General features: G+C 42.3%; 1 protein-coding gene across 1 annotated transcript in view; it reads left to right on the top strand.

Annotated features, from left to right (window-relative positions):
• The first annotated feature begins 10301 nt into the window (after positions 1–10301).
• The window catches only part of LOC141095394 (5-hydroxytryptamine receptor 3A-like), a 28175-nt gene continuing 11977 nt past the window's right edge, over positions 10302–26499 (top strand). Inside the window, exons 1-3 of the mRNA XM_073581357.1 lie at positions 10302–10347; positions 19682–19827; positions 22038–22082. Coding sequence (XP_073437458.1) covers positions 10302–10347; positions 19682–19827; positions 22038–22082 — 237 coding nt within the window. The remainder of the gene's footprint in view (positions 10348–19681; positions 19828–22037; positions 22083–26499) is intronic.

Consider the following 26499-nt stretch of genomic DNA (forward strand, 5'->3'; position numbering starts at 1 on the left):
AGTGTACGGCTGTCCACAACGAATACATTCAGATCAAGGAGCGTGCTTCCTAGGAAAAGTCATGGAAGAGCTACACCATCTTTACGGTATCGATAAATCGCGGACTACGCCATACCACCCGCAGGGGAATGGAGCCTGCGAGCGATTCAATCGTACACTAATCCAAATGCTGCGCACCCTGGAGAGCGACCGCAAGGCCCGCTGGCCTGAATATGTCCCCGAGCTAGTGTGGGTATATAACAATCGGGTGCATCGAGTGACTGGTTACACCCCCTACTCATTGCTATTCGGACGAGAAGGCAAAGGAATTACAGAGGTGGAATTGAACCCGAAGGAACCACAACCCTGGACCGGGGTATCCTCATGTGTCTGAAACCACCGACATCGGCTGCAGACCCTCCACCGTATCGTCCACACGAAGCTCCAGGATCTAGAACACCAAGGGGAGCACTGCCCCCACCCATTGACTTTCAAGCTGGGGATCGGGTACTCGTACTTGATCAACGCCCCCAAAACAAGTTAGAACCCCGGTGGGAGGCGAACCCGTACAGAGTGTTGCACCGAATAAGCCCCGACGGGCCTGTGTATGAAATACAATCTGAAGGAAACGACGCGCCTCTCACTCGAGTTGTGCACCGTAACATGTTACGACCATGTACGTCTACCGATCCCCCACGGCCCGAACCGACCCCCCAGGTCCCTGACCCCCTGCCTACGGTCTGGGACCTGGATGACGAAGAGGACTTCCCCGTCACATCTGCGGGGCGCCCCAGTAGTGGCACTACAGTAGACCCGGAATTCCCACCAGAACCAACTAGTCAACCACCCCAGAGGACTCCACTACACCCGAGCTTCGACGCTCCGATCGGTCAACAGCTGTCAAACCCCCTGAACGTTACGAACAGGACCAGTTCGTATGGCGACAAGGACTGTCGTCTCAAAAGACTAACCCAAGTCTACAAAAACCCTCGCCCGAGGACTGGCGAGTATACAGGGCGGGGGAGTGTGGGAGGAACGGCCCCCGTCAAGTGTCCAGGCCGGAACCAAAGGAGCCGTCATCTGGGTTCCGGGGGAAACTGTCCCCGGTGGACGGACCATTCTGACAGACAGATGGGCTGGGGGAGGGATGAGTATAAAAGAGGCGGGGAATTCCCCGGACGATGAGTCAGCAGAACGGGACAGAGACAGCAGGAGAGCATGGGAGCGACTGGAAGCTTGAGCGACCCACCAGTGCCAGAGAGGACTCTCAATGAGGACTCCAGAGGGATGGTGCCAAGGCGACCGGCCGAGACTAGCTGCCCTGCTCCAGCCCACGGCCACTGTGGCCTCAGTCCAACCTGTGGCCGCTGCCGCCTCTTCTCCGTCCGCGGCTGTAGCCTACCCGCGGTCGCTGCGGCCTGTTCCCCGCCACCCGCAGCCGCCCCACTCTCGCCCGTGGCCGCGGCAAGTACCGTGCCGTCGGCGGCGACCACTGTCCCGCTCCGGTCCGCAGCAGGGGCCGGGACCCTGCTGACCGAGGACTCCCCATCGCAGCCGCTAGCTGCGCAGGTGGCCTGTCATTCGCGACCACCCATCGCTACCGCTTGCCCCAGGCCGGGGCCTGCAGCCCACCCGTCCAAGGACTCCACCGGGGCCTGTGGGGCTCCAGTGTCACCAGCGCACCGGAGGGCGCGAAGACTCAGTCAACGCCTCAGCAACTGGGCCCAGAAACTACTACACCGAAAGACCACCAACCCGAATGGCGAGGGACGTCTGGACAGCTAAGTTGACTTTACAATTAAGGACCCGTAGTCGGCCATACCGCGGCCCTATAGTGACCGGCTATTGCCAGAAGTAGTAGTGTTCTACCTATTTGTGTTTGCTTGTTTAGAGCCCCTGCGAGGGCAACCCGTGTTACCCCTGTTGTGTTCAGGCCGTGACTGAGGAAAGTTCCCTCTAGTCTTATAAACGTTATTTTAGAAAGCACCAAATTGTCTCGCGACTTGTCACTGCATCCTGCGTACCTGCAAATACCACATATATATATAATAGATAGATAGCAGAAAAGCCGGTAATTCATCTGCCGTGTTCTGTAAAATCACAGGAGGAGCCGACAGAATAGAAGAGATGGATTACATATAGTAAATACAAATATAATAGGTAGATATATAGATGTCAGTGACAAATACAATTAGTACAATGTGTGTGCAAATTACTGGACATGTAAAAAAAAAATAACGTAGGCGCCCATGCAATTTTCATAACCAGCAGAGGGAAAGCCGACAGCTGGGGTCCAATGTTGATAGCCTGGGAAGGGGGTAATACCCATGTTGCTTCCCAGGCTATTAATATCAGCTCACAACTGTATACTTAGCCTTTACTGGCTATTAAAATGGGGGACCCCAAAAAGAAATTGATGTGGGGTCCCCCTATAATTAATAACCAATAAAGGCTTTGCAGACAGCCGCGACTAATATTAATAGCCTAGGAAGGGGCCATGGATACTGGCTCCCCCACCGGCTTTTCTTCCATCTATCTATGTAATATATATACATATGTGTGTGTAACTGACATCTATATATCTATGTATTCTATGTGTATATATGTATTCTCTCTATTCTATTCTAACCTGTCATTGTGATTCTACTGTGTGTGTGTTTTGACGAATATTTCCTTTGAAAACGATGAGTAAGTGACAGAGAATTGCTGGAAGTAAAACCTCATGTTGAAATCGCATTGCAATCGGATAGCAATCGCACTGCACTTGGATATAAATTGGATGCTAGGTGTGAAAAATCGGATTGTACTCGTATGACACTTGCATTACAGTAGTGCGATTCTCGGCAGGGAGACTCGGACTGATTTTTCATACGTTTGGTGTGACTCCAGCCTTAGGCTGGTCATTCACCCGACTCTCCCATGCACCAAAGTGCTCGCTCTTGTGCTTCTATATTCTCTATAGCTTAGCTGTTACCAAGCATCTCTGACAGCGGCTCATCTCAGGGAGAACAAAAGGATCAACAGTCTGAAATTAGGCATTTCCTACCCCGACATCATTTATCCAGACCCCCCCATGCATAGTAGTCTAATTTTTTCGACAATTTTCTTTTATATAAATCAAGTTTTTTAAACAATTTAAAAAAATATAGAAAAATCCTCAACAGGTTTGGTATTGCTGTAATCATAGTGATCTGGAGTATCAGGTTCCTGTGTCATTTTTGTTGTGTTTTGTCTTTTTTTTAAGCAATTTCACCAAACTCCCCCCCCCCCCCCCCCCCCCCCATTTTCTGATAACATGAATAGGGTCATTCAAAACTACAACTTGTCTGACATAGAACAATCCCTAAGGCTATGTAGATGGAAAAATAAAAAGTACAATGGGGCGAAAAAAAACAACTTAAAATTCATGAGTCATTAAGGGGTATTTGAGCAATGTCAACATCAGTGTCTTATTTTCTAATGTTTTATTACATCAGATGCCAATGATAAGATGGGAGAAGCAAAGTTCAAGAATCTGCTGGAGAAAATAGAGTCAGCAACTGAAAATGAGGAAACCGAGGAAGTGATACAGCTGAAGAACTTATTGCTAATTATTATATTCATCCAAAACTCAATAGATGGCAATAGGAAACATCAAAGTGTCTTGACAGCATGGAGCCTTACCGCCAGGGTTATCGACCGCTTATTTTTTATACTATACCTACTGTTCGAAATAGCACTAAGTATCTATGTGACTATGATTTGGGCAAAGTAGCACTATTACAACATATTCAGTTTAGTATGGCCGCCAACAACATAACGTAACGTTATTACAACATAATCTAATACTGAAATTCTTGGCTCCCTGGATATCCTCTGGGTTGCATGTTATATAGAATGGTGCTGCCTTTCTGAGAAATTAGAATTTCAATACATATTCAAATTTGTTTACAGTGGGGAAAATAAGTATTTGATACACTGCAGATTTTGCAAGTTTTCCCACAAAGAATGGAGAGGTCTGTAAGTTTTATTGTAGGTACACTTCAACTGTGAGCGAGATAATCTACAAATCATAACCCAGAAAAGCACATTATGTGGTTTTTAAATAATTAAATTGCATGAAATAAGTATTTATCACCGGCCAACTTACAAGAATTCTGGCTCTCACTGTCACGGGAGTGTCAGATGCAACAGACTATCGCTCTGCATCTGGCAGCAGAAGGTCTCTGCAACTTCCTCCTTGGAGCTGTTTGAGGATGTTTGCTTTTACCTCTGAGTCTGCTCAAGCTAAGTTCATTCCCCTTGTCTGTCTACCTTTTTGTCTTCAGTTTAAAGTTGGGACTGATCAGTGCTCATCCCTATCCAGGGCTTAGCTCTAGGGAGATACAGGGCTTAGGTTTCCTGCTTGGTGAGGAACCAATTTAGTGATGGTAGGGAAGGTAGGGTGTCATATCTGCCTAGGGGGTCTCCACTCACCCTTTCCCTAGTTTCTGGGCTTCCTTCCCCTCATCCCTTTGTGTTGCACTTAGTCTTTCCCACACTGTGACACTCACAGACCTTTTAGTTTTTATTTAAGAAGTCCTTCTACTCTGCACTCACTCCCTGTTTGAACTTGTTACCTGTATAAAAAGACATCTGTCTACACATTCAATCAAATATGCAAATAAAGTCCGTGGAGCCTCATTTAAGTGACTGGGTCCTTCCCTAGAGGAAGATCTGGCTAGTCCCGTGTTTGAGACACTTAAATGAGGCTCCACGGACTTTATTTGCATATTTGTATTTCCCAGGGAGCATTGCACCTAGGATCTCACTGCTTGAGCGCCTTTGCCGGCTGCCGCAGTGTTTTCTTTGACTGGTCTCCCTGAGGTCAGTGATTGTTTCGTGATACACATTCAATCAATCACACTACAACCTCTCCACCATGTGCAAAACCAATTAACTGCCTAACGACATTAGAGACAAAATTGTAGACCTGCACAAGGCTGGGATGGGCTACAGAATATTAGCCAAGCAGCTTGATGAGAAGGCAACAACTGTTGGCACAATTATTAGAAAATGGAAGAAAGACAAAACTGTAAATCTTCCTCGGTCTGGGGTTCCATGCAAGATCTCGCCTCATGGGGTAAGGGTGATTCTGAGAAAGTTGAGGAGTCAGCCCAGAACTACACGGGAGGACCTGGTCAATGACCTGAAGAGACCTGGGACCACAGGCTCAAATATTACTGTTAGTAACACACTATGCCGTCATGGATCAAAATCCTTCAGGGCACAAAAGGCCCTCCTGCTCACGCCAGAACATGTCCAGGCCCGTTTTAAGTTTGCCAATGACCATCTGGATGATCCAGAGGAGGCATGGGAGAAGATCATGTGGTCAGATGAGACCAAAATAGAACTTTTTGGTATCAACTCCAATCGTCATGCTTGGAGGAAGATGAAGGATGCGTATGATAGAGATGAGCAAATATATTTGGAAAAAGATCGTCAAACATAAATTTGGCACGAATATGGTACATTCAGATTCGTGATCGGAAACACAAGCATTTTTTCTTAAAATCGGAAATAGTAGGTAAAATTCGGTAACAGTGCAGGAAAATAATTTTGTTGCCACTAAAGTTTTTTTTTTAACTGTAAATTTTTATTAAGGTTTTTCAGATTTTGGCAAATGGACATGAATCCGAACAAACAATACATTCAAAAACATCCTCCAAAAAGTAATAAAGGGAGGGTTAAGAAAGATTACAAAAACAAAGTAATGTGAGATAAAATAAAGAGAATTACTCCTTCTAGTGGTAGAACACCAAGTTGTTAAATAAAGCCGTGAATACAAATTTCCCAAGCATACCTAATAACTAATATTCCTAGACCCTCCATTAGCTAGAACCAGTCATCATTATACAGGAAAGTAACAAAAGAAAATTTTCTTGGGTAGTATATATATGTATCTCACATAAACAAACGGACAAAAGCACAGGACTCACACAAAGAGGGTAGGAAAGGGGCAGACACAGGTTCCAAAAGATGCAATATGTAGCCAGAAAATCCTAACTGTTTCTCTGAGCCAAATAATAATCCCAGGGGGCCCAAACATAATCAAATCCATCCAATCTCGCTCCCAAAAGATCGGTCATATACTCCATCCTACAAATGTCAGCTATGCTATTCAGTAAATGCTAGTGGGTAGCAGAGGTCTACCAGTGAAGGGTTATCAAACACCTTGCCGCTGTAAGGATATGTAATAACAGCTTAGCAGAGTTTTTCCCCCATTCCCTTAGGGGGAGCATTTAGCAAATATATAATTGGGTCAGGCCCCATATCGACAGAGAATCCTGCTAAAACTCTCTCCTCGGCCCAAAAACCTGTGATCTCGGGACAAGACCATAAACTATGTTATTGAGTGCCCACCTCAGAAATGCAGCGCCAAGACAGGTTGGAGAATTGAGGGTTCAATCTGTGGAGGAGATCAGGCGTGTGATACCAGACCCAGCAAAGATATTGGAATTGTAGAGGTCCTAACTGACCATAATAGCGAATTCGAGTGAATTGGTGCTAGCCATAGCTTTTCTATTTCTGTCCATTTGTTGTATGGCCATAATGAAGCCCGTGAGGAAATCCTATGTAAATTAGCGGCTCAATAATATTTAATAATGTCAGGGAATGAATGGTCCCCTTCTGATTTATGAGAGACAAGGACACACTTGGCGATCTGGTGACCCTTATCATTTCAAATGAATCTCATTATGTCTGCTTGAAGGGACTGAAGATCGCTCAAGGGAACTCTGACTGGTAAAGTCTCAAAATAATAAAGTAGGAGGGACATGTTAATTGACGTAATACGGCGTATTTATGAGAGCAAGCGTGGTTTCCACTTGTCCATCAGTCTCCTTAACTCACCCAAAAGTGGCGAAAGTTGGTACTCTATAGATTACTGTAGGAAGACAACAAGTTAACCTCAAGGTACTTAACGGCCTCAGATTTCCATCCAAATTTGAAGTTCAGCTTTTGGTAATCTAATACATAAGGGGGAATATGTAATGGTAGGGCTCCTGTTTTAGGCCACTAAAGTATATTAACCCCTTTACCCCCGAGGGTGGTTTGCATCTTATTGACCAAGCCAATTTTTACAATTCTGACCACTGTCCCTTTAAGAGGTAATAACTGTGGAATGCTTCAATGGATCCCGGTGATTCTGAGACCGTTTTTTCAAGAGATATTGTACTTCATGTTAGTGGTAAAATTTCTTTGATATGACTTGCGTTTATTTATGGAAAAAAGGGAAATTTGGCAAAAATTTTCAAAATTTTGCAATTTTCCAACTTTGAATTTTCATGCCCTTAAATCACAGGGATATGTCACACAAAAAACTTAAGTAACATATCCCACATTTCTACTTTACATCAGCACAATTTTGGAACCAAATTTTTTTTGGTTAGGATGTTATAAGGGTTAAAATTTTAACAACGATTTCTCATTTTTACAACACCATTTTTTTAGGGACCATCTCACATTTGAAGTCACTTTGAGGGGTCTATATCATAGAAAATACCCTAAAGTGACAGCATTCTAAAATCTGCACCCCTCAAGGTGCTCAAAACCACATTCAAGACATTTCTTAACCTTTCAGGTGCTTCACAGGAGTTTTTGGAATCTTTAAAAAAAATGAACATTGAACTTTTTTCACAAAAAAAAAATTATTCAGATCCAAATTTTGTTATTGTACCAAGGGTAACAGGAGAAATTGGACCATAAAAGTTGTTGGGCAACTTGTCCTGAGTATGCAAATATCCCATATGTGGGGGTAAACCACTGTTTTGGCAAATAGCGGAGCTCGGAAGAGAAGGGGCCCTAACCCTACTGGGAAAATGGAGATAAATACATTTTTTTAATTTTATTATTTTTACCTAACTAAGGGGGTGATAAAGGGGGGTTTGATTTACTATTTATGGCGGGTTTTTTGTTTGGCAGCTGTCACACGCTAAAAGACGCTTTTTATTGCAAAAAATAGTTTTTGCATCACATATTGAGAGATGTAATTTTTCTATATTTTGGCCCACAGAGTCATGTAATGGCTTGTTTTTTTGCGGGACGAATTGACATTTTTATTGGTACCATTGTCAGGCACATGACAGTTTTTGATCGCTTTCTATTCCGATTTTTGGAGGCAGAATGAACGAAAACCAGCAATTGTTTTTTTTTGCGGGGGGGTAATGCTGTTCTGTGTGTGGTAAAATTAATAAGGTAGTATGATTACGGCAATACCCCATTTATTTTTTTTTATGTTTTGGCGCTTTTACACAATAAAAACTATTTTATAGACAAAATAATTATTTTTTCATCGCTTTATTCTGAAAGTTATGACCTTTTATTTTTTCCACTGATGAAGCTATGTGGTGGCTTGCTTTTTTGCGGGATGAGATCACGTTTTCAGCGATACCATGTTTAGTTATATCCGTCTTTTTGATCGCGTTTTATTCCAGTTTTTGTTTGGCAGTATGATAAAGCATTGTTTTTTGCCTTGTTTTTAATATTTTTATGGTGTTCACTAAAGGGGTTAACTAGTGAGACAGTTTTATAGATCAGGTCGTTGCGGATGCGGCAGTGCCAAATATATGTACTTTTATTGTTTTTTTATTCAAATATTTATTTAGATACAATATCTTGATTTTTTTATAATTTTTTTTATATTCTTACAACTATGTAAATAATTTTTTTTATTTTTTTTACTTAGTCCCACTATGAGACTATCATTTTTTGCATGCTGATCGCTTCTACAGCATGGGGATGCAGCAGCATCCTCATGCTGTAGAAGCTGTCAGCTCTGGACTGATAGAGAAACTTGCTGATCGTGCACTGCGCATAATCAGCATGTTTTCTAGCTCTGGTCACCCGGATGTAGGGTCACCATGGCAACGATCGGGACCCCACGTCACGCCACAGGATCTCCGATTCAAAGGCACAAAGGCAGAGAGGCTGTCAGCCCTCTGCCAGCTCCCAGAATGTTGCGTTCTCGTTCGATCGCAGCATTTTGGGGGTTAAAGTGCCGGGTGCCACTTAGTGCTGGGTGTCAGCTCTCCAAATCAGCTGACACCTGGCGGCAATCACCCGCACATCACCTGTGTGCATGGGTGATCGCACAGACGTAATAATCCGTCCCTGGCCAGATAGACCCAGGGCGCATGAATGGATATTACGTCTAATGTCAGAAAGGGGTTAAGCCTCATAAAATCGAACAGTAACAAGTAATTCCAGGAGAAGTCTGTATCTGGAGGTCAGCACTGGACACTTGGTGTCTGGTATAAACTCCAAACTTTACAGTTCGGGTTCGCTTATCCTTACTATCAATATAAAATTGACCTAGAAATAAATTAGGAGGATTGATTTTTTGAATATTAGCATTGAAGTGGATTATCAGTTTTTTAATGACTGATGTGTACGGAAAATCGACATCAGTCAACTCTTTGATACATGCATAATCCGCTCACAGTGCTGCAACCATTAGCGCTCTTCCGGTTGGACAATTTCTCAGGATCAGCTGTATCTGCTCATCCGCAGAAAAGTTAGAGATGCAGGCTAGGGATCTTAGATCAAGATTCGAACAAAGGAGATACAGTCATAGATGTATCAAAAATGGATACAGGAGAGCAAAATCTACCCCCCAAAATCAGTTGCTACATCAAACTAGTGGTAAAAATACTCAAGATGATAAGATCAGATTTCTTTCAACTTTTAACCGGGAGTGGACTAATATGAAATCTATTATTGTCCAACATTGGTCAATATTAAAAACAGAACCGTCTCTGGGGCCTTATTTGGCATATGTCCGTGAGCTATGGTGACGCGCCCCCGCTCCCGGCCATGCACATTGATGATTTGATGGCTGAGCGGTGCTGTGTTGGTGTATGCGGCATAGCGAGTCACGTGATGGCTAACATGGATACAAAAGAGAAAGCACATTTACATGCGAAACTCGTGTTGGGGACCTCTATCTGTTCTTGTTTTAATAATTAGGGCTTACTTTTGAATTTATAGGTAAGAATGTCTCTTTGTATTTTAGGTATTGACAGTTATTAAGAGATGCTATTGGGAATTTTGACCACTGTGTCTTTCATGAGAGACTCTACCCATACTTATGAGTTCATGTTTATATGTGTTAACCTGTCTGTTCAGTGTATTTCTCCATTATTTTTTCTTTCATCAGTCTGATAACCTCCAAGAAAAACTCTATTTCAAACAAGTTTATCAACTTTCTATAACCTTCGAGTTTCTGAGCAAAGAAGAAGAACTCCTCCCTATATATAGAAGAAAGTCTCAGTGACAGCGGAACATGTATTTCTTTCTGTCTCGCAATGTGCCCGCACAGCTTGACCCTCCTGCTAACATGCGCCTTGTTTGGTAGGTTTGTCTACATTTATTATATAAAATTATTTCAATTTTGTAAGATTTGCATCAAGACAACGCATTTACTTTTATTATCCCCGACGTCGGAGCAAGGTCATTAGTGTCCTCATTGTAGTGATCGGCTTGAGTTTCTAGTCTGAACAGTTGCTTTCTTTTTAGCATAAACAAAAATACAATTTTTGTGTGTTAGTTTGTAAGTTTTCAAATAAATTGTATTTGTGTAGATATAGGAAGGGAATTCGAAACAGATCATCCATACATAACTTATCCATAGTGCAAATAATATATTCATTATTATTATTAAGACATTACAAGTAACAGAATATCATCTCTGTTCATAAATAATCTTAAAAAAATGGTTTCCAAGGCTATAACTTAATGGAAGATTTTTTTTATTTGCATGTTGCCTGTCTGCATAGGGTCTTAACATGTGAATAAGTACAAAGTGGGGAGATTTATCGATAGTGCAAAAGACTAAGCGTTTAGGAGTCTTTAAAATGGTGTAGATAACTGGGCATATGTTTTAGTTTCTCATGCCAAAAATGTTATACATTTTCCCAAAATTCTGAGGTTTGTAAAAATTGAAAAAGAAAATAATTATTTTCTTAAGCAGATATTTTTATGTTGTAGTCTTCATTGACTGGCTGTGTACACACGGAATCTTTTAGACACCGGAGCTGCCACTTATTTATCCCAGGCAAAGATACTTTGGTGGTTTCTTTCCTGAAGCGGCTGCTCCATTGACTTTTTGTTCATTTCACCACCGGTGCCTTTTCCCATTTTCTTTTCTTCCTGAAGAATAAATATGTTACTTCTTTTAACAGCTCCACGGTTTTCGAACTTGAAGGTAAAAAGGGGACAAAATACTGAATATGTGCACAGTAATGCTGTTTACTTTGTTGTGCATTATGACTATTTTTCGGTATCCTTTTTTTAGTGCTTTTTGAAAAAGACACTGTCTGCACATGGCCATTCAAAGGGTTCTCCAGTTTAGAAAATCCATTTTTTGGTACCTTCTTAGAGAAATATATATATTGTGGGGAATAGATAGCTCAGCTGGGGATCTTTGCTTTGGCACAAGCGTGTGGCTATGAAGTCACTTCAGCAGACTAGCAATATGGACACGGCCTATTTATTGTGCACACTTGTTATCCAATGTTACACATGCCAAACATGAAATAAAACGTCTAAGGCCGTCTGGCCACTAACTAACAATAGCAGGCTAACTACAAAATAAACCTATATAACAGCAAACAAGTCCATGTTATCTTACTGTGTCAGCTCCCAGCTCAGCAGATGATAGACTGAGAGATTCCAGCTCCTCCTGATTATATCAGCTGGACCAGTCAGGAAACCAAAACCTGGATTGAATTAGTGGAGGGGGAACTACCAGTCCTTTCCATGCTGATCACTAAGGAAACCAGGACTGGATTACAGTGAAATAAACTGGCTTCATCATCAGTACAGGGAGACATATGAAATGAAACAGGGAGAAACATACCTGTTTTCTAGTACCTCTCCCCTTGGCACCTCACACACCCCCTCCTCTGTTCGAGCCCGTGGGGTCGGACACGACGAGTCACCAAGCAGTGCGTTCTAGACAACGCATCTGCATTTCTGTGCGCTGTGCCCGCCCTGTGCTCAACGGAAAATTTAAACCCTTGTAATGCTAAGAACCAGCGTGTCACCCGTGCATTGCCTTCTTTTGCCCGGGACATCCATGTTAGGGGCGAATGGTCCGTCACTAGCCTAAACTGGCGACCTAGTAAATAATAGCGCAAGGTGCACAGGGCCCATTTCACAGCCAGGGCTTCCCGCTCAACTACACTGTAGTTCTTTTCTGCTCTCGTAAGCTTTCTGCTTAGATAGGCCACTGGGTGTTCCTCGCCATTTACTTCTTGAGACAAAACCGCGCCGAGGCCCACCCCAGAGGCGTCTGTTTGGACAATAAACTCCCGTTTAAAGTCTGGTGCAACCAACACTGGTTGGTCACAGAGGACTGTTTTCAATCGCTGAAAGGCCTCCTCTGCTTCTGCGTTCCACTTTATTGTGACAGATTTCGACCCCTTAGTAAGATCTGTGAGAGGAGCTGCGATGGTCGCAAAATGTTTGATGAACCGCCTATAATAACCAACGATCCCTAAAAAAGCTCCAACCTGTTTTTTGGTTACCGGTCGTGGCCAATTTTGAATAGCATCCACTTTATTGGCTTGAGGCTTCACGACGCCTCTCCCTATGCTATATCCCAGATAGCGAGCCTCTTCCAATCCCAACGTACATTTCTTGGGATTGGCAGTCAACCCAGCTGTTTTTAAGGAGTCTAAGACGGCTTGTACTTTTGACAAATGTGTGTCCCAGTCATTGCTAAAGATAATAATGTCGTCCAAGTACGCAGATGCATACTGGCCATGGGGTTTTAGGACAATATCCATTAGACGTTGGAAGGTGGCTGCGGCACCATGCAACCCAAATGGCATATCTCGGTACTGGAATAATCCCTGGGGCGTAACAAAGGCAGTTTTCTCTTTGGCTGATTCCGTGAGGGGAATCTGCCAATAACCTTTTGTTAAGTCAATAGTAGATATATACCTAGCCGAACCCAGTCTCTCTATCAGTTCATCGACTCTTGGCATCGGGTAGGCATCGAATTTCGATACTTCGTTTACTTTCCGAAAATCGTTACAAAATCGGATAGTCCCATCGGGTTTGGGCACCAGTACGATAGGGCTAGCCCAATCACTCCGGGACTCCTCAATGACCCCGAGCTCTAACATCTTCTTCACTTCCTGGGCAATGGCTTGTCTCCGAGCCTCCGGAATTCGATATGGTTTAAGCCGTACCCGCGCCTGTGGATCAGTAATAATGTCATGTTTAATTAGGTGAGTCTGGCCAGGAAGTTCCGAGAAAATATCTGCGTTCCTCTGTATGAACTCCCTGGTCTCTCGTTTTTGCCTTTCGGATAGCGTGTCTGCAATACCCACTTCTGGCGGAGCTACCTGGGGGTCCTTTACCTTAGAAGGTGGTGCCCCTCGAGGCCCATCCTCAAGGGCAGCTCCTGCCACCAGACTCTCCCTGTCCCGCCAGGCCTTAAGCAAGTTTATGTGGTATATTTGTTCGGGCTTTCTCTTGTCTGGTTGGTGTATCTTATAATTTACTTCACCTACTCGTTCCAGCACTTCGTATGGTCCCTGCCATTTCGCAAGAAATTTATTCTCTATGGTAGGCACCAATACCAACACCCTGTCTCCGGGTTGAAAGACTCGTGTTTTTGCCGCTCGGTTGTATACCGTGCTTTGGGCATGTTGTGCGCGCTCTAAACACTCTAACTATTGGCATAACTGCTGCAATTCGGTCCTGCATAAGTGTTATGTGTTCAATTACACTGCGATAAGGAGTTACCTCTTGTTCCCAAGTCTCTTTGGCAATATCTAACAGGCCTCTAGGACACCGCCCATAAACCAACTCAAAAGGTGAAAAGCCTGTGGAGGATTGGGGTACCTCACGTATAGCGAACAGGAGGTATGGTAGTAGGGCATCCCAATCTCTCCCGTCCTTATCCACCACCCTTTTCAACATTCCCTTTAGGGTTTTGTTAAAGCGCTCCACCAAACCATCAGTCTGAGGGTGATATACTAAGGTACGCAAATGGGAGATTTTTAGCAGTTTACATAAATCCTTAAGTATACGAGACATAAAGGGGGTCCCTTGATCCGTAAGTATCTCTTTCGGAATGCCAGTGCGGGAAAACATATTAACCAGCTCCTTTGAAATTGATTTCGCATTGGCATTCCGCAAGGGCACTGCTTCGGGATAACGCGTGGCGTAATCCAATACTACCAAAATGTACTGATGACCCCTGGCAGATTTAACTAATGGACCGACTATATCCATTGCTATCCTCTCGAAGGGCACCTCTATTATTGGTAAGGGCACTAAGGGGCTTCTAAAATGTGACATAGGTGCGGTCAATTGACACGTAGGACATGACCGACAGTACTGGGTCACGTCTCCCACTAGACCCGGCCAAAAGAAACGTTGCAGAATACGGTGTTTTGTCTTTTCTACCGCCAGGTGTCCTCCCAAGGGATGTTTATGTGCCAACTCCAAAACTACCTGGCGAAAGGACTTAGGTACCACTAGTTGTTCTACCACCACCCCTCGCACCTTGTCTATGTGATACAACATATCCTGCTGCACCGCCACGTGTGGGATCTCGTTTTGAGCCCCTGGGTACAATGGTCTTCCCTCGGAGACCTTTATGTTTTCCCACGCCCTTGCTAGAGTGGGATCCTGGTGCTGAGCGGTCCCGAACTTACCACGGGCCACCTCAAGGTCAGGCATTTCTAAAACATCCTCTAGCTGGTCTGCCTCGCCTGCATACACAGCCAGAGGAGAGTCCACAGATTCTAGTACTTCCTCTGAGATGAGTTCTCCGTCGTCTTGCTGCAATGGTTCAGGGGCTAGCTCCGGAGCACCGTCTTCAACTAGAGGGTTCATGCCACTTTTGAAGTTCCACAAGTCCCAAAATAAGGGAAAGTCTCTCCCCAGGATTACACTGTGTCCCATAGACTTTATGACTGCCGCCTGATGTCTTTCCGTCCCTCCTGGCGTGGCAAGAGTAATCCAGGCAGTGGGGTAGTTCTTAGTATCCCCATGGATGCAACTAATGCCCACGGTTAAGTTCGTTAGGGCGCTAGAGTCCACCAAACTGGCATGTACCAAAGTTACTTGACTGCCGGAATCCAAGACGGCATTCACACTATAACCGTCAACCTCGACATGGCACACGTGTTGTTCATTTCCCGTGAGGGTCTCCGCCACACAGACTGACTGCACATATAATGAAAGACGCCTCATAGCATTACAGTCCATTGGCTCTGTAGTCATTGGGCAGTTAGCTGCTACATGGCCAAGCCCGCGACATCGCCAACATTGTATAGGCCCTTGTCTCCTCGATGGAGATCCCAGACGAGGTCTGCTGGCTTGATGTGAGCCCGTACCACCTCCATAGTCCTTTGTAGGTCTGCTACCCTTCATCGTGATGTTCTCTTCTTTTGAAGATGGAGTAGGTTTCGCAGGACTCTCCAGCGATTTCTTGGGGGGCCAGTGGGGTGCTAACGTCCCTTGGAGTAGGCTTTCAGAAGCATTGTAGCGTTCGACCATATTCACCAACTGGTCAGCGGTAGTTGGGTCACCCTGTCCAACCCACCTCTGGATCTTAGCGGGTAAGGACCGCAGGTACTTGTCTAGAACAACACGCTCCACCATCTGTGCGGACGTTAAAGCCTCCGGTTGCAGCCATTTTTTTACTAGATGGATGAGATCATGCATTTGTGAGCGGGCTGGCTGATGCTCCACAAAACTCCATAAATGCACCCTCTGTGCACGTACATACGTGTTTACTCCCAGCCTTGCCAGGATTTCGCCTTTGAGTTTGATATAGTCCATAGCATCCGCTCCACTCAGATCGTAATAGGCTTTTTGTGGATCTCCGCTCAGAAATGGAGCAACTACCTCAGCCCATCTGTCCAGTGGTAAGTGCTCACGTTCTGCAATACGTTCAAACACGGTGAGGTATGCTTCCACATCGTCTGCGGTCATTTTAAGCAAAGTCTTCTGTACGGCTTTCTGCGCACTAGCAGCGCTTTGTGCACGGTCTCCCTCATCTCGGGGTTGCCGAACCAAGGCCCGTTTTATTGCCTCCAACTGCTCTTGCTGCATCTGGTGTTGCTGCTCCAGAGCCTTCTGGAAGCAAGCATTAGTCTGCTGTTGCTGCACATTTGCTTGCAATAACTGCTTCACTAGTTCCTCCATATTACTGGACTCTTGGCTCTTCAAAAGCGCAGAAGCTTTCAGCCAGGACATACACAGCGTTTTCTCTGCAGTCACAGTCCAGCAGCCACAACATGCCCGCATTCTCCACCATTTGTGTGGAATAGATAGCTCAGCTGGGGATCTTTGCTTTGGCACAAGCGTGTGGCTATGAAGTCACTTCAGCAGACTAGCAATATGGACACGGCATATTTATTGTGCACACTTGTTATCCAATGTTACACATGCCAAACATGAAATAAAACGTCTAAGGCCGTCTGGCCACTAACTAACAATAGCAGGCTAACTACAAAATAAACCTATATACAGTCATATGTAAAAGTTTGGGCACCCCTATTAATGTTAACCTTTTTTCTTTATAACAATTTTGGTTTTTGCAACAGCTATTTCAGTTTCATATATCTAATAACTGATGGACTCAGTTATATTTCTGGATTCAAATGAGGTTTATTGTACTAACAGAAAATGTGCAATCTGCATTTAAACAAAATTTGACCGGTGCAAAAGTATGGGCACCCTTATCATTTTCTTGATTTGAACACTCCTAACTACTTTTTACTGACTTCCTGAAGCACTAAATTGGTTTTGTAACCTCATTGAGCTTTGAACTTCATAGCCAGGTGTATCAAATCATGAGAAAAGGTATTTAAAGTGGCCACTTGCAAGTAGTTCTCCTATTTGATTCTCCTATGAAGAGTGGCATCATGGGCTCCTCAAATCAACTCTCAAATGATCTGAAAACAAAGATTATTCAACAAAGCTTTTCAGGGGAAGGATACAAAAAGTTGTCTCAGTGATTTAACCTGTCAGTTTCCACTGTGAGGAACATAGTACGGAAATGGAAGAACACAGGTACAGTTCTTGTTAAGCCCAGAAGTGGCAGGCCAAGAAAAATATCAGAAAGGCAGAGAAGAAGAATGGTGAGAACAGTCAAGGACAATCCACAGGCCACCTCCAAAGACCTGCAGCATCATCTTGCTGCAGATGGTGTCACTGTGCATCGGTCAACAATACAGTGCATGCATAACGCCTTTTTGTATGACCAAACAACTCAATCTTTGTTTCATCAGTCCACAGGACCTTCTTCCAAAATGTAACTGGCTTGTCCAAATGTGCTTTTGCATACCTCAGGCGACTCCGTTTGTGGCGTGCTTGCAGAAACGGCTTCTTTCGCATCGCTCTCCCATACAGCTTCTCCTTGTGCAAAGTGCGCTGTATTGTTGACCGATGCACAGTGACACCATCTGCAGCAAGATGATGCTGCAGGTCTTTGGAGGTGGTCTGTGGATTGTCCTTGACTGTTCTCACCATTCTTCTTCTCTGCCTTTCTGATATTTTTCTTGGCCTGCCACTTCTGGGCTTAACAAGAACTGTACCTGTGTTCTTCCATTTCCGTACTATGTTCCTCACAGTGGAAACTGACAGGTTAAATCTCTGAGACAACTTTTTGTATCCTTCCCCTGAAAAGCTATGTTGAATAATCTTTGTTTTCAGATCATTTGAGAGTTGTTTTGAGGAGCCCATGATGCCACTCTTCATAGGAGAATCAAATAGGAGAACTACTTGCAAGTGGCCACTTTAAATACCTTTTCTCATGATTTGATACACCTGGCTATGAAGTTCAAAGCTCAATGAGGTTACAAAACCAATTTAGTGCTTCAGGAAGTCAGTAAAAAGTAGTTAGGAGTGTTCAAATCAAGAAAATGATAAGGGTGCCCATACTTTTGCACCGGTCAAATTTTGTTTAAATGCAGATTGCACATTTTCTGTTAGTACAATAAACCTCATTTGAATCCAGAAATATAACTGAGTCCATCAGTTATTAGATATATGAAACTGAAATAGCTGTTGCAAAAACCAAAATTGTTATAAAGAAAAAAGGTTAACATTAATAGGGGTGCCCAAACTTTTACATATGACTGTAACAGCAAACAAGTCCATGTTATCTTACTGTGTCAGCTCCCAGCTCAGCAGACGAGAGAGACAGAGATCCCAGCTCCTCCTGATTATATCAGCTGGACCAGTCAGGAAACCAAAACCTGTATTGAATTAGTGGAGGGGGAAATACCAGTCATTTCCATGCTGATCACTAAGGAAACCAGGACTGGATTACAGTGAAATAAACTGGCTTCATCATCAGTACAGGGAGACATATGAAATGAAACGGGGAGAAACATACCTGTTTTCTAGTACCTCTCCCATGGGCACCTCACAATATATATATATATATATATATATATATATACACACACACATATGCATGTTTTTCTCAATATCTAAGATCAGGGCTTCGTGATGGCCACTCTGGAACACTGGCTTTGTTATCCTTAAGCCAATTTGTTAGTACTTTGGCAGTATGCTTTGGGTCATTGTCCATTTGGAAGACCCATTTCCGCCCAAGCTTTAACTTCTTGGCTGATTTCTTGAGATGTTGCTTCAGTATCACCACAAAATCTTTTCTCATGATGCCATTCTATTTTGCGAAGTGCACCAGTCATTCCTGCAGCAAAATAGCCCCACAACATGATGCTGCCACCTTCATGTTTCACAGTTGGGATGGTGTTCTTAGGCTTTCAAGCTTCTCTCTTTTTCCTCCAAACATAACAATGGTCATTATGCCCAAAAATTTCAATTTTAGTTTCATCAGACCACAGGACATGTCCCCAAAAATTAAGGTGTTTGTTCCTGTGTGCATTTGCAAACATTAATCTGTTTTTCTTTATGTTTCTTTTGGAGTAATGTTTTCTTCCTGGCAGAGTGGCCTTTCAGCCCATGTTGATACAGTACTCGTTTCACTGTGGATATTGACACAATCTTACCAGTTCCGTCATCATCTTCACAATGTCTTTTGCTTTTGTCTTTGGGTTTATATGCACTTGTCAGACCAAAGCATGTTCATCTCTGGGACACAGAACCCATCTCCTTCCTGAGCGGTATGATGGTTGGACATTCCCATTTTGCTTGTAATTGTTTGTACAGATGAACGAGGCACCTTCAGGTATCTTGAAATTGTACCCAAGGATGAGCCAGACTTGTGTAAATCCACAATTGTCTTCCTGATATCTTGGCTGATTTTTGAGCCTTCCCATGACGATACATAAAGAAGCAGTGTGTTTCAGGTGTGCATTAAAATACATCCACAGGTGTGTCTCTAACTCAGATGTTGCCAAAAAAAAAAAAACAGAAGCTTCCAAACACATGACATCATCATGTGGGCAGTCCAGAATTTTTTAAAGGCAAAGTAATCTTAGTGTATGTAAACTTTTGACTTTGCAGTAATAAAAAATGCCTTAAAACTTTCTCTCTCATTCTGACATTTGGCAAATATTAATAATTATGGTAATCCTAATTGTCCAAAAATGTGAAAGGTTTATTCTGATGAGAAAAACATGCATATGTGTCCTTTTACATAGTGTATGTAAACTTCTGTCTTCAACTGTATATATGCAATATATATATATTTCTATATATATATATATATTTCTCTATTTCCTAGGTGTAAGTTTCTGCCAGAAGAACTGTAGTTTTGACGATTTGATCCAAAATCTGTCCTTCCCAAATCCAAATTTTCGGCCAGTGAAAAACTGGACAACTGTAACAGAAGTATCTATTGGAATGACCCTGTACACTGTCGTTCAACTGGTAACTTCATATTTGCTAACGTTTTTCTGAAATACGATAACATTTTATAGGAGATAAGGGCTTATCATTTTTGTGTTATCCTCTAAGGCTGCGTGAGTAAAACACAAAGTATTTTTTGAAGTGTTCAAAAACAATGAAGAGTTTTCTAGTAGAAACCACTTCTGAAAACTCTTCCTTCATGTGTTTCCTTAGCTCATTTTGCAGTGTTTTTGAACCTTTTTGGAACTTTTTTGGCGGTAGGGGTGAGAGGTTTGCAGCCTTTTGATTGGAAAGTGCATAGTTTGGCATGGATTCCTCCATCAAGAGCCACTTCAAAGCAGCAACCCACACTCACGCCAAGTTTTTGATAAATATTCAGAGTATAACTTCTTGATCTTTAACTATTCAATCAAAACTAACATTTTTTTGGAGAATTTTAGCTCCAAAAACTCAGCAAATAGCCAAATCCTTATTCTTAACAGGCAGATTTCCACACACAAAAAAACATTCAAAAGACAGAACATGTGAATAATAAAGTGGTTTTACAAAAACAAATGCATAGAAAGAGCATTTCAAGCATTTTTGTAGTAATTTAAGAATTTTTTTTTATTGGATCCGTTAAAAAAAAAAAAAAAAAAAAAAAAAAAAAAAAACTTTGTGCGTAACATACACTTGCTATCACAAAATCCTGGAAAATTTTCAGAATATGATTAGAAAATAGAACCATGTTTCATTTGAATTGTTGAAAAAGAAATAAAAAATATTTCGGACAAAGATATGAAATTTTTTTTAAAAAGTCTCAAACTGGTATTTACAGAAAAAACATGAAATATTACTCTTAAAATCCTATTCTGAAGCAAACCTGGTCCCAACTTTCTAATCCATGGTCAACAAACTGATATATACTCAATGGGGACCTGTCACGTGGACCTGTCCTGTGTGACGCGACCAGCAGGCCGGTAACTAGAACAGGACGCAGCACGTGATACTGTCCTGTGTGACACGGCTCGCAGGCCGGTAACTAAAACAACAAGACAAAGGGAAGGGAAACAGTTTCAATGGTGGGCCCTGCGATAGGGAAAGGGGACGTGGAGACCTCCTGCACTCCCCTGAGTCAGTGTCCCTAACGCTCCTAACGTTCCCTATGCCGGTTCCGCACCGGGCGCCGATCACAAACCTGTCACCCTAGCACACCCTACACCTATCCCTTGCTAGGGAGCTGGGTGGCGCAGGCACTGGCCCGACTGCTGTACTAATACACACTAAGGAGAAAAACACAAACGGGGAAACACAACTTAGCTTTACTCTGTTGCACTTGCTCCTGGCAACAGAGTCCACCACCAGCAAGCAGCTCTCCTCCTGAATCACTGCCACCAAGCTCTGTCAGAGCTAAGGAAAACCCCTATGACTCCTTCCACACCAGGGCTCTGACTGAGCTGCCAGGACCTCTCTCTAGATCCTTCCTCCACCAAGGATGGTTGAAATGAACACTATCACCAACACTGATGGCAACACCTGTGACCCTTTTATAGCAGAGCCAGCAATCACACCTGCATTATAATCATGTGCACTTAACAAGCAAAACTAGAGTGCAATGACGCTCACCACCACCGGGGGGGAAAACTTAGAACAAACGACACACAGTGCAATAATCCTAATAGCCACCGGGGGGGGGGCAAAAACACCTTAAGCACAGTTTAGGGAAAAAAAAAGGTTACCTGTGATTTATATCAGTCCTGATCCAGCATGGATCATGACAGGACCAGTCATAACCAATACTTTGTTAGAATCAGTAAGTGACGGAAACAGAGGAGGGCAGAATCGATGAGGGTAACTATCACGTCTTATATTTTTCATACCAGTCTGAACCCTTTTAATAATGTACAATTTTCCAAAAGTCTACACCAGTAACACAGAGCATTACCACATAGGGAAGCAGAAATATGCAAATATATTCCAGAAAGACTGGTATCCTTAAACACTTCCTTCTCGCCTACGCAAACTTACAATGCTGAAAATCAAAAATCCTTAGTTATTAACCTAATGTAAAAGATGAAAATAGTGATATCCGTACATCACATGACACATTTGCATCACTGTTTACCGTGATATTTTCTGTGGTATTTTTTTAATTACTCAATTATGTCCGTGCATATTTCCATCTGTTTATATTCAATTGTATATTATTAAAAAAAAGTAATAATTTCAATTCACATTGATTTTGCTTCTAGGACACAAGTTTGCAGTCTTTAACTACCTTGTTATGGTTCAACATGGTAAGAGATGTAGATTTCTAAATATAAGTAATATGAAAATATCATTGAGTCATTAGGTGCTTAACCCCTTTACCGCCAAGCCCGTTTTCACTTTCGTGACAAGGACAATTTTTTCAATTTTCACCAGTGTCTATTATTGAAGTAATAACTCTGGAAAGCTTCAATATATCCCAGTGACTTTGAGATTATTTTTTCGGGACATATTGCACTTCATAATAGTGGTAAAATTTGTTTGATATGGCTTGTGCTTATTTGTGAAAATGTCAGAAATTTGGTGAAATTTTTGAAATTTTCAAATCTTTTAATCTTTTTGTCCTTAAATCAGAGTTCAAACAAAATAGTTAATGAATGACATTTCCCACATGTCTACTTTCCATCGGGGCAATTTTTTAAACATAAGTTTTAGTTGTTAGGAAGTTAGAAGGGTTAAAAGTTGATCAGTAATTTCTAATTTTTTCCAACAAAATTTACACAAAAAAAAACATTTTTAGGGAGCACATCACACTTGAAGTGACTTTAAGGGGCCTATATGACATAAAATGCCCAAAAGTGACAGCATTCTAAAAACTGCACCACTGAAACTGCTCAAGACCAGAACCAAATAAGTTTTTTAACCTTTTAGGTGCTTCACAGGATTTAAAGCAATATATAAGGAAAAAATGAACATTTTAACTTTTTACATAAAAATGTTACTTTAGCCACAAGTTTTGCAGTTTTACCAGGGCAAGAGGAGAAAACGAACTATATAATTTGTTGTGCAATTTCTTCTGAATACACCAACACACTATATGTGGTGGAAAACTACTGTTTAAGTGCACAGCAGGTCTCAGAAAGGAATTAGCGCCACTGGAATTTTGGAGCTCAAAATTTTCTGGGACAGCGAGCGCCATATAGTGTTTGGAGAACCCCTAATGTGCCCAAACAGTGGAAACCTCTCCAAGTGACCCTATTTTGGAAACCATACACCTCAGCAAATTTATCTAGATGTGTGGAGAGCACCTTGAACCCCGAGGTGCTACACAGAATTTTATAACGTTGAGTCATAAAAAAAAAAGAAAAAGAAAAAAAAATCAAAAAAAAAAAAAAAAAAAAAAAAAAAAAAAAAAATCACATTTTTCGAGCAAAAATGTTCTTTTAGCCCCATACTTTTTATTTTCACAAGGATATTAGGCGAAAAATGGACTGCACAATTTGTTGTGCAATTTCTCATAAGTACACTGATACCCCATACAGTTGTGGCCAAAAGTATTGACACCCCTGCAATTCTGTCAGATAATACTCAGTTTCTTCCTGAAAATGATTGCAAACACAAATTCTTTGGTATTATCTTCATTTAATTTGTCTTAAATGAAAAAACACAAAAAGAATTGTCCTAAAGCCAAATTGGATATAATTCCACACCAAACATAAAAAAGAGGGTGGACAAAAGTATTGGCACTGTTCGAAAAATCATGTGATGCTTCTCTAATTTGTGTAATTAACAGCACCTGTAACTTACCTGTGGCACCTAACAGGTGTTGGCAATAACTAAATCACACTTGCAGCCAGTTGACATGGATTAAAGTTGACTCAACCTCTGTCCTGTGTCCTTGTGGGTACCACATTGAACATGGAGAAAAGAAAGAAGACCAAAGAACTGTCTGAGGACTTGAGAAACCAAATTGTGAGGAAGCATGAGCAATCTCAAGGCTATAAGTCCATCTCCAAAGACCTGAATGTTCCTGTGTCTTCTGTGCGCAGTGTCATCAAGAAGTTTAAAGCCCATGGCACTGTGGCTAACCTCCCTAGATGTGGACGGAAAAGAAAAATTGACAAGAGATTCCAACGCAAGATTGTGCGGATGTTGGATAAAGAACCTCGACTAACATCCAAACAAGTTCAAGCTGCCCTGCAGTTCGAGGGTACAACAGTGTCAACCCGTACTATCCGTCGGCATCTGAATGAAAAGGGACTGTATGGTAGGAGACCCAGGAAGACCCCACTTCTTACCCCGAGACATAAAAAAGCCAGGCTGGAGTTTGCCAAAACTTACCTGAAAAAGCCTAAAACGTTTTGGAAGAATGTTCTCTGATCAGATGAGACAAAAGTAGAGCTTTTGGGGCAAAGGCATCAACATAGAGTTTACGGGAGAAAAAAAAGAGGCATTCAAAGAAAAGAACACGGTCCCTACAGTCAAACATGGCGGAGGTTCCCTGATATTTTGGGGTTGCTTTGCTGCTTCTGGCACTGGACTGCTTGACCGTGTGCATGGCATTATGAAGTTAGAAGACTACCAACAAATTTTGCAGCATAATGTAGGGCCCAGTGTGAGAAAGCTGGGTCTCCCTCAGAGGTCATGGGTCTTCCAGCAGGACAATGACCCAAAACACACTTCAAAAAGCACTAGAAAAAGGTTTGAGAGAAAGCACTGGAGACTTCTAAGGTGGCCTGCAATGAGTCCAGACCTGAATCCCATAGAACACCTGTGGAGAGATCTAAAAATGGCAGTTTGGAGAAGGCACCCTTCAAATATCAGGGACCTGGAGCAGTTTGCCAAAGAAGAATGGTCTAAAATTCCAGCAGAGCATTGTAAGAAACTCATTGATGGTTACCGGAAGTGGTTGGTTGCAGTTATTTTGGCTAACGGTTGTGCAACCAAGTATTAGGCTGAGGGTGCCAATACTTTTGTCTGGCCCATTTTTGGAGTTTTGTGTGAAATGATCAATGTTTTGCTTTTTGCTTCATTCTCTTTTGTGTTTTTTCATTTAAGACAAATTAAATGAAGATAATACCAAAGAATTTGTGTTTGCAATCATTTTCAGGAAGAAACTAAGTATTATCTGACAGAATTGCAGGGGTGTCAATACTTTTGGCCACAACTGTATGTGGTCGAAAACTACTTTTGAGGCACATTGCAAAACTCAGAAGGGAAGAAGCGACCAATTGGAGTTCAAATTTTGCTAGAATGGTTTGAGGGTGTCATCTTACATTGGCAAAGCCATTGAGGCCCCAAAGCAGCAGAACTCCCCCATAAGTGACCCCATTTTACAAACTACATGCTATCAATGTGGTGTAGTGAGCATGTTGATACTACATGAGTCTTACAGAATTTTAATTTTTATATGAGCTAATAGAAAATAGAGGACCTCACAATTTGTTATGCAATTTCTCTTGAGTGCAGCAATATCTTACATGTGATCGGGACCTACTTTTCAGGCAAATCTGAAAGCTCAGAAGGGAAGAAGCGCCATATAGTGTAGATTTTACTATTATGATTTACAAGTGCCATGACCCACTGGAAGAGCCCTAGAGGTGCTAGAACAGAAGATTCCCCCCATAAGTCACCCTATTTTACAAACTAAAGGGTCCAGTGATCATATTGACACCAAGAGTGTGTCAAAGAATTTTATACCATTGGGCAGTGAAGAAAAAATAATTATATTTTACCACAAAAAAATTAGTTTTAGCTCCAGATTTTACATTTTCACACTGGGAAATGGGGAAACATGGCACCAAAATTTGTCACACAATTTCTGCTGAACTTGGCAATTCCTCATATGTGGCTGTACAGTAATGCTTAGCCAGATGGCGAGACCGGGGAGCGAAGGAGGCCGCTTTTGCCTTCTGGAGCACAGATTTTCCTTAACCAGTTTGTGGACTCCATATATAGAGCCCCTAAATGCTAGAAAAGCAGAATTCCCCATCAATTGACCCCATTTTGGAATTATACCCCTTTGGGAATTTATCTGCAGGTGTAGTGATGATTCAACTCCATGAGTGTTTTCCAGAAACAAGCACTAGTGGATGTTGCTGAGTGAACATTGCAAATCTTCTATTCTAATACCAGTACATTATTACTAGCTTGTGCTTCTGAAGACATTCAACCACAAATTAAGCAGGTTCTCATCACTACAGAAATGCCAAACATGTGGATGCTAAATGTGGCTTAGGCACACTGGGGCTCAGAAAGGAGGGGGGCATTTGGATTTGAGAGCATACAGTTCACTAAATTTCTTTTTGGGGTCGAGGAGACATTTAGCTTTTTAAGAGCCTTTGTACTACCAACAATGTGGAAGCCCCCTATATTTCCATTGACAGATGATGGACCTGAGTGGGGACTTTCTTTTTTTGTGGATTGATTTGAGGGTTTTGTTGGGAACATTTTATATAACATTTTAGTTCACATTTATCCTGCGCTCTACGTTGAGCACTTTACTTTGGGGTTTCCATCTAAATCCCCGAGTGACATGATTCGGATGAAACCACCGATGGATCCGATCAATATAATGAGGCAGCAGAATTACTCTGGACACTGTCTGACCTCTGTTCAGCATTGTACTTCTTTTCAGAGGTGCACAAAACTGTGGCCGACCGCATTTTTATGCATATCTGAAAAGATGGACACCAAAGGATCATAGGTCAGACAGCATCCACAGTG

The sequence above is a fragment of the Dendrobates tinctorius genome, unplaced genomic scaffold, assembly GCF_039654945.1.
Source record: "Dendrobates tinctorius isolate UK_male_01 unplaced genomic scaffold, ASM3965494v1 ptg000009l, whole genome shotgun sequence".
NCBI lineage: Eukaryota > Metazoa > Chordata > Amphibia > Anura > Dendrobatidae > Dendrobates > Dendrobates tinctorius.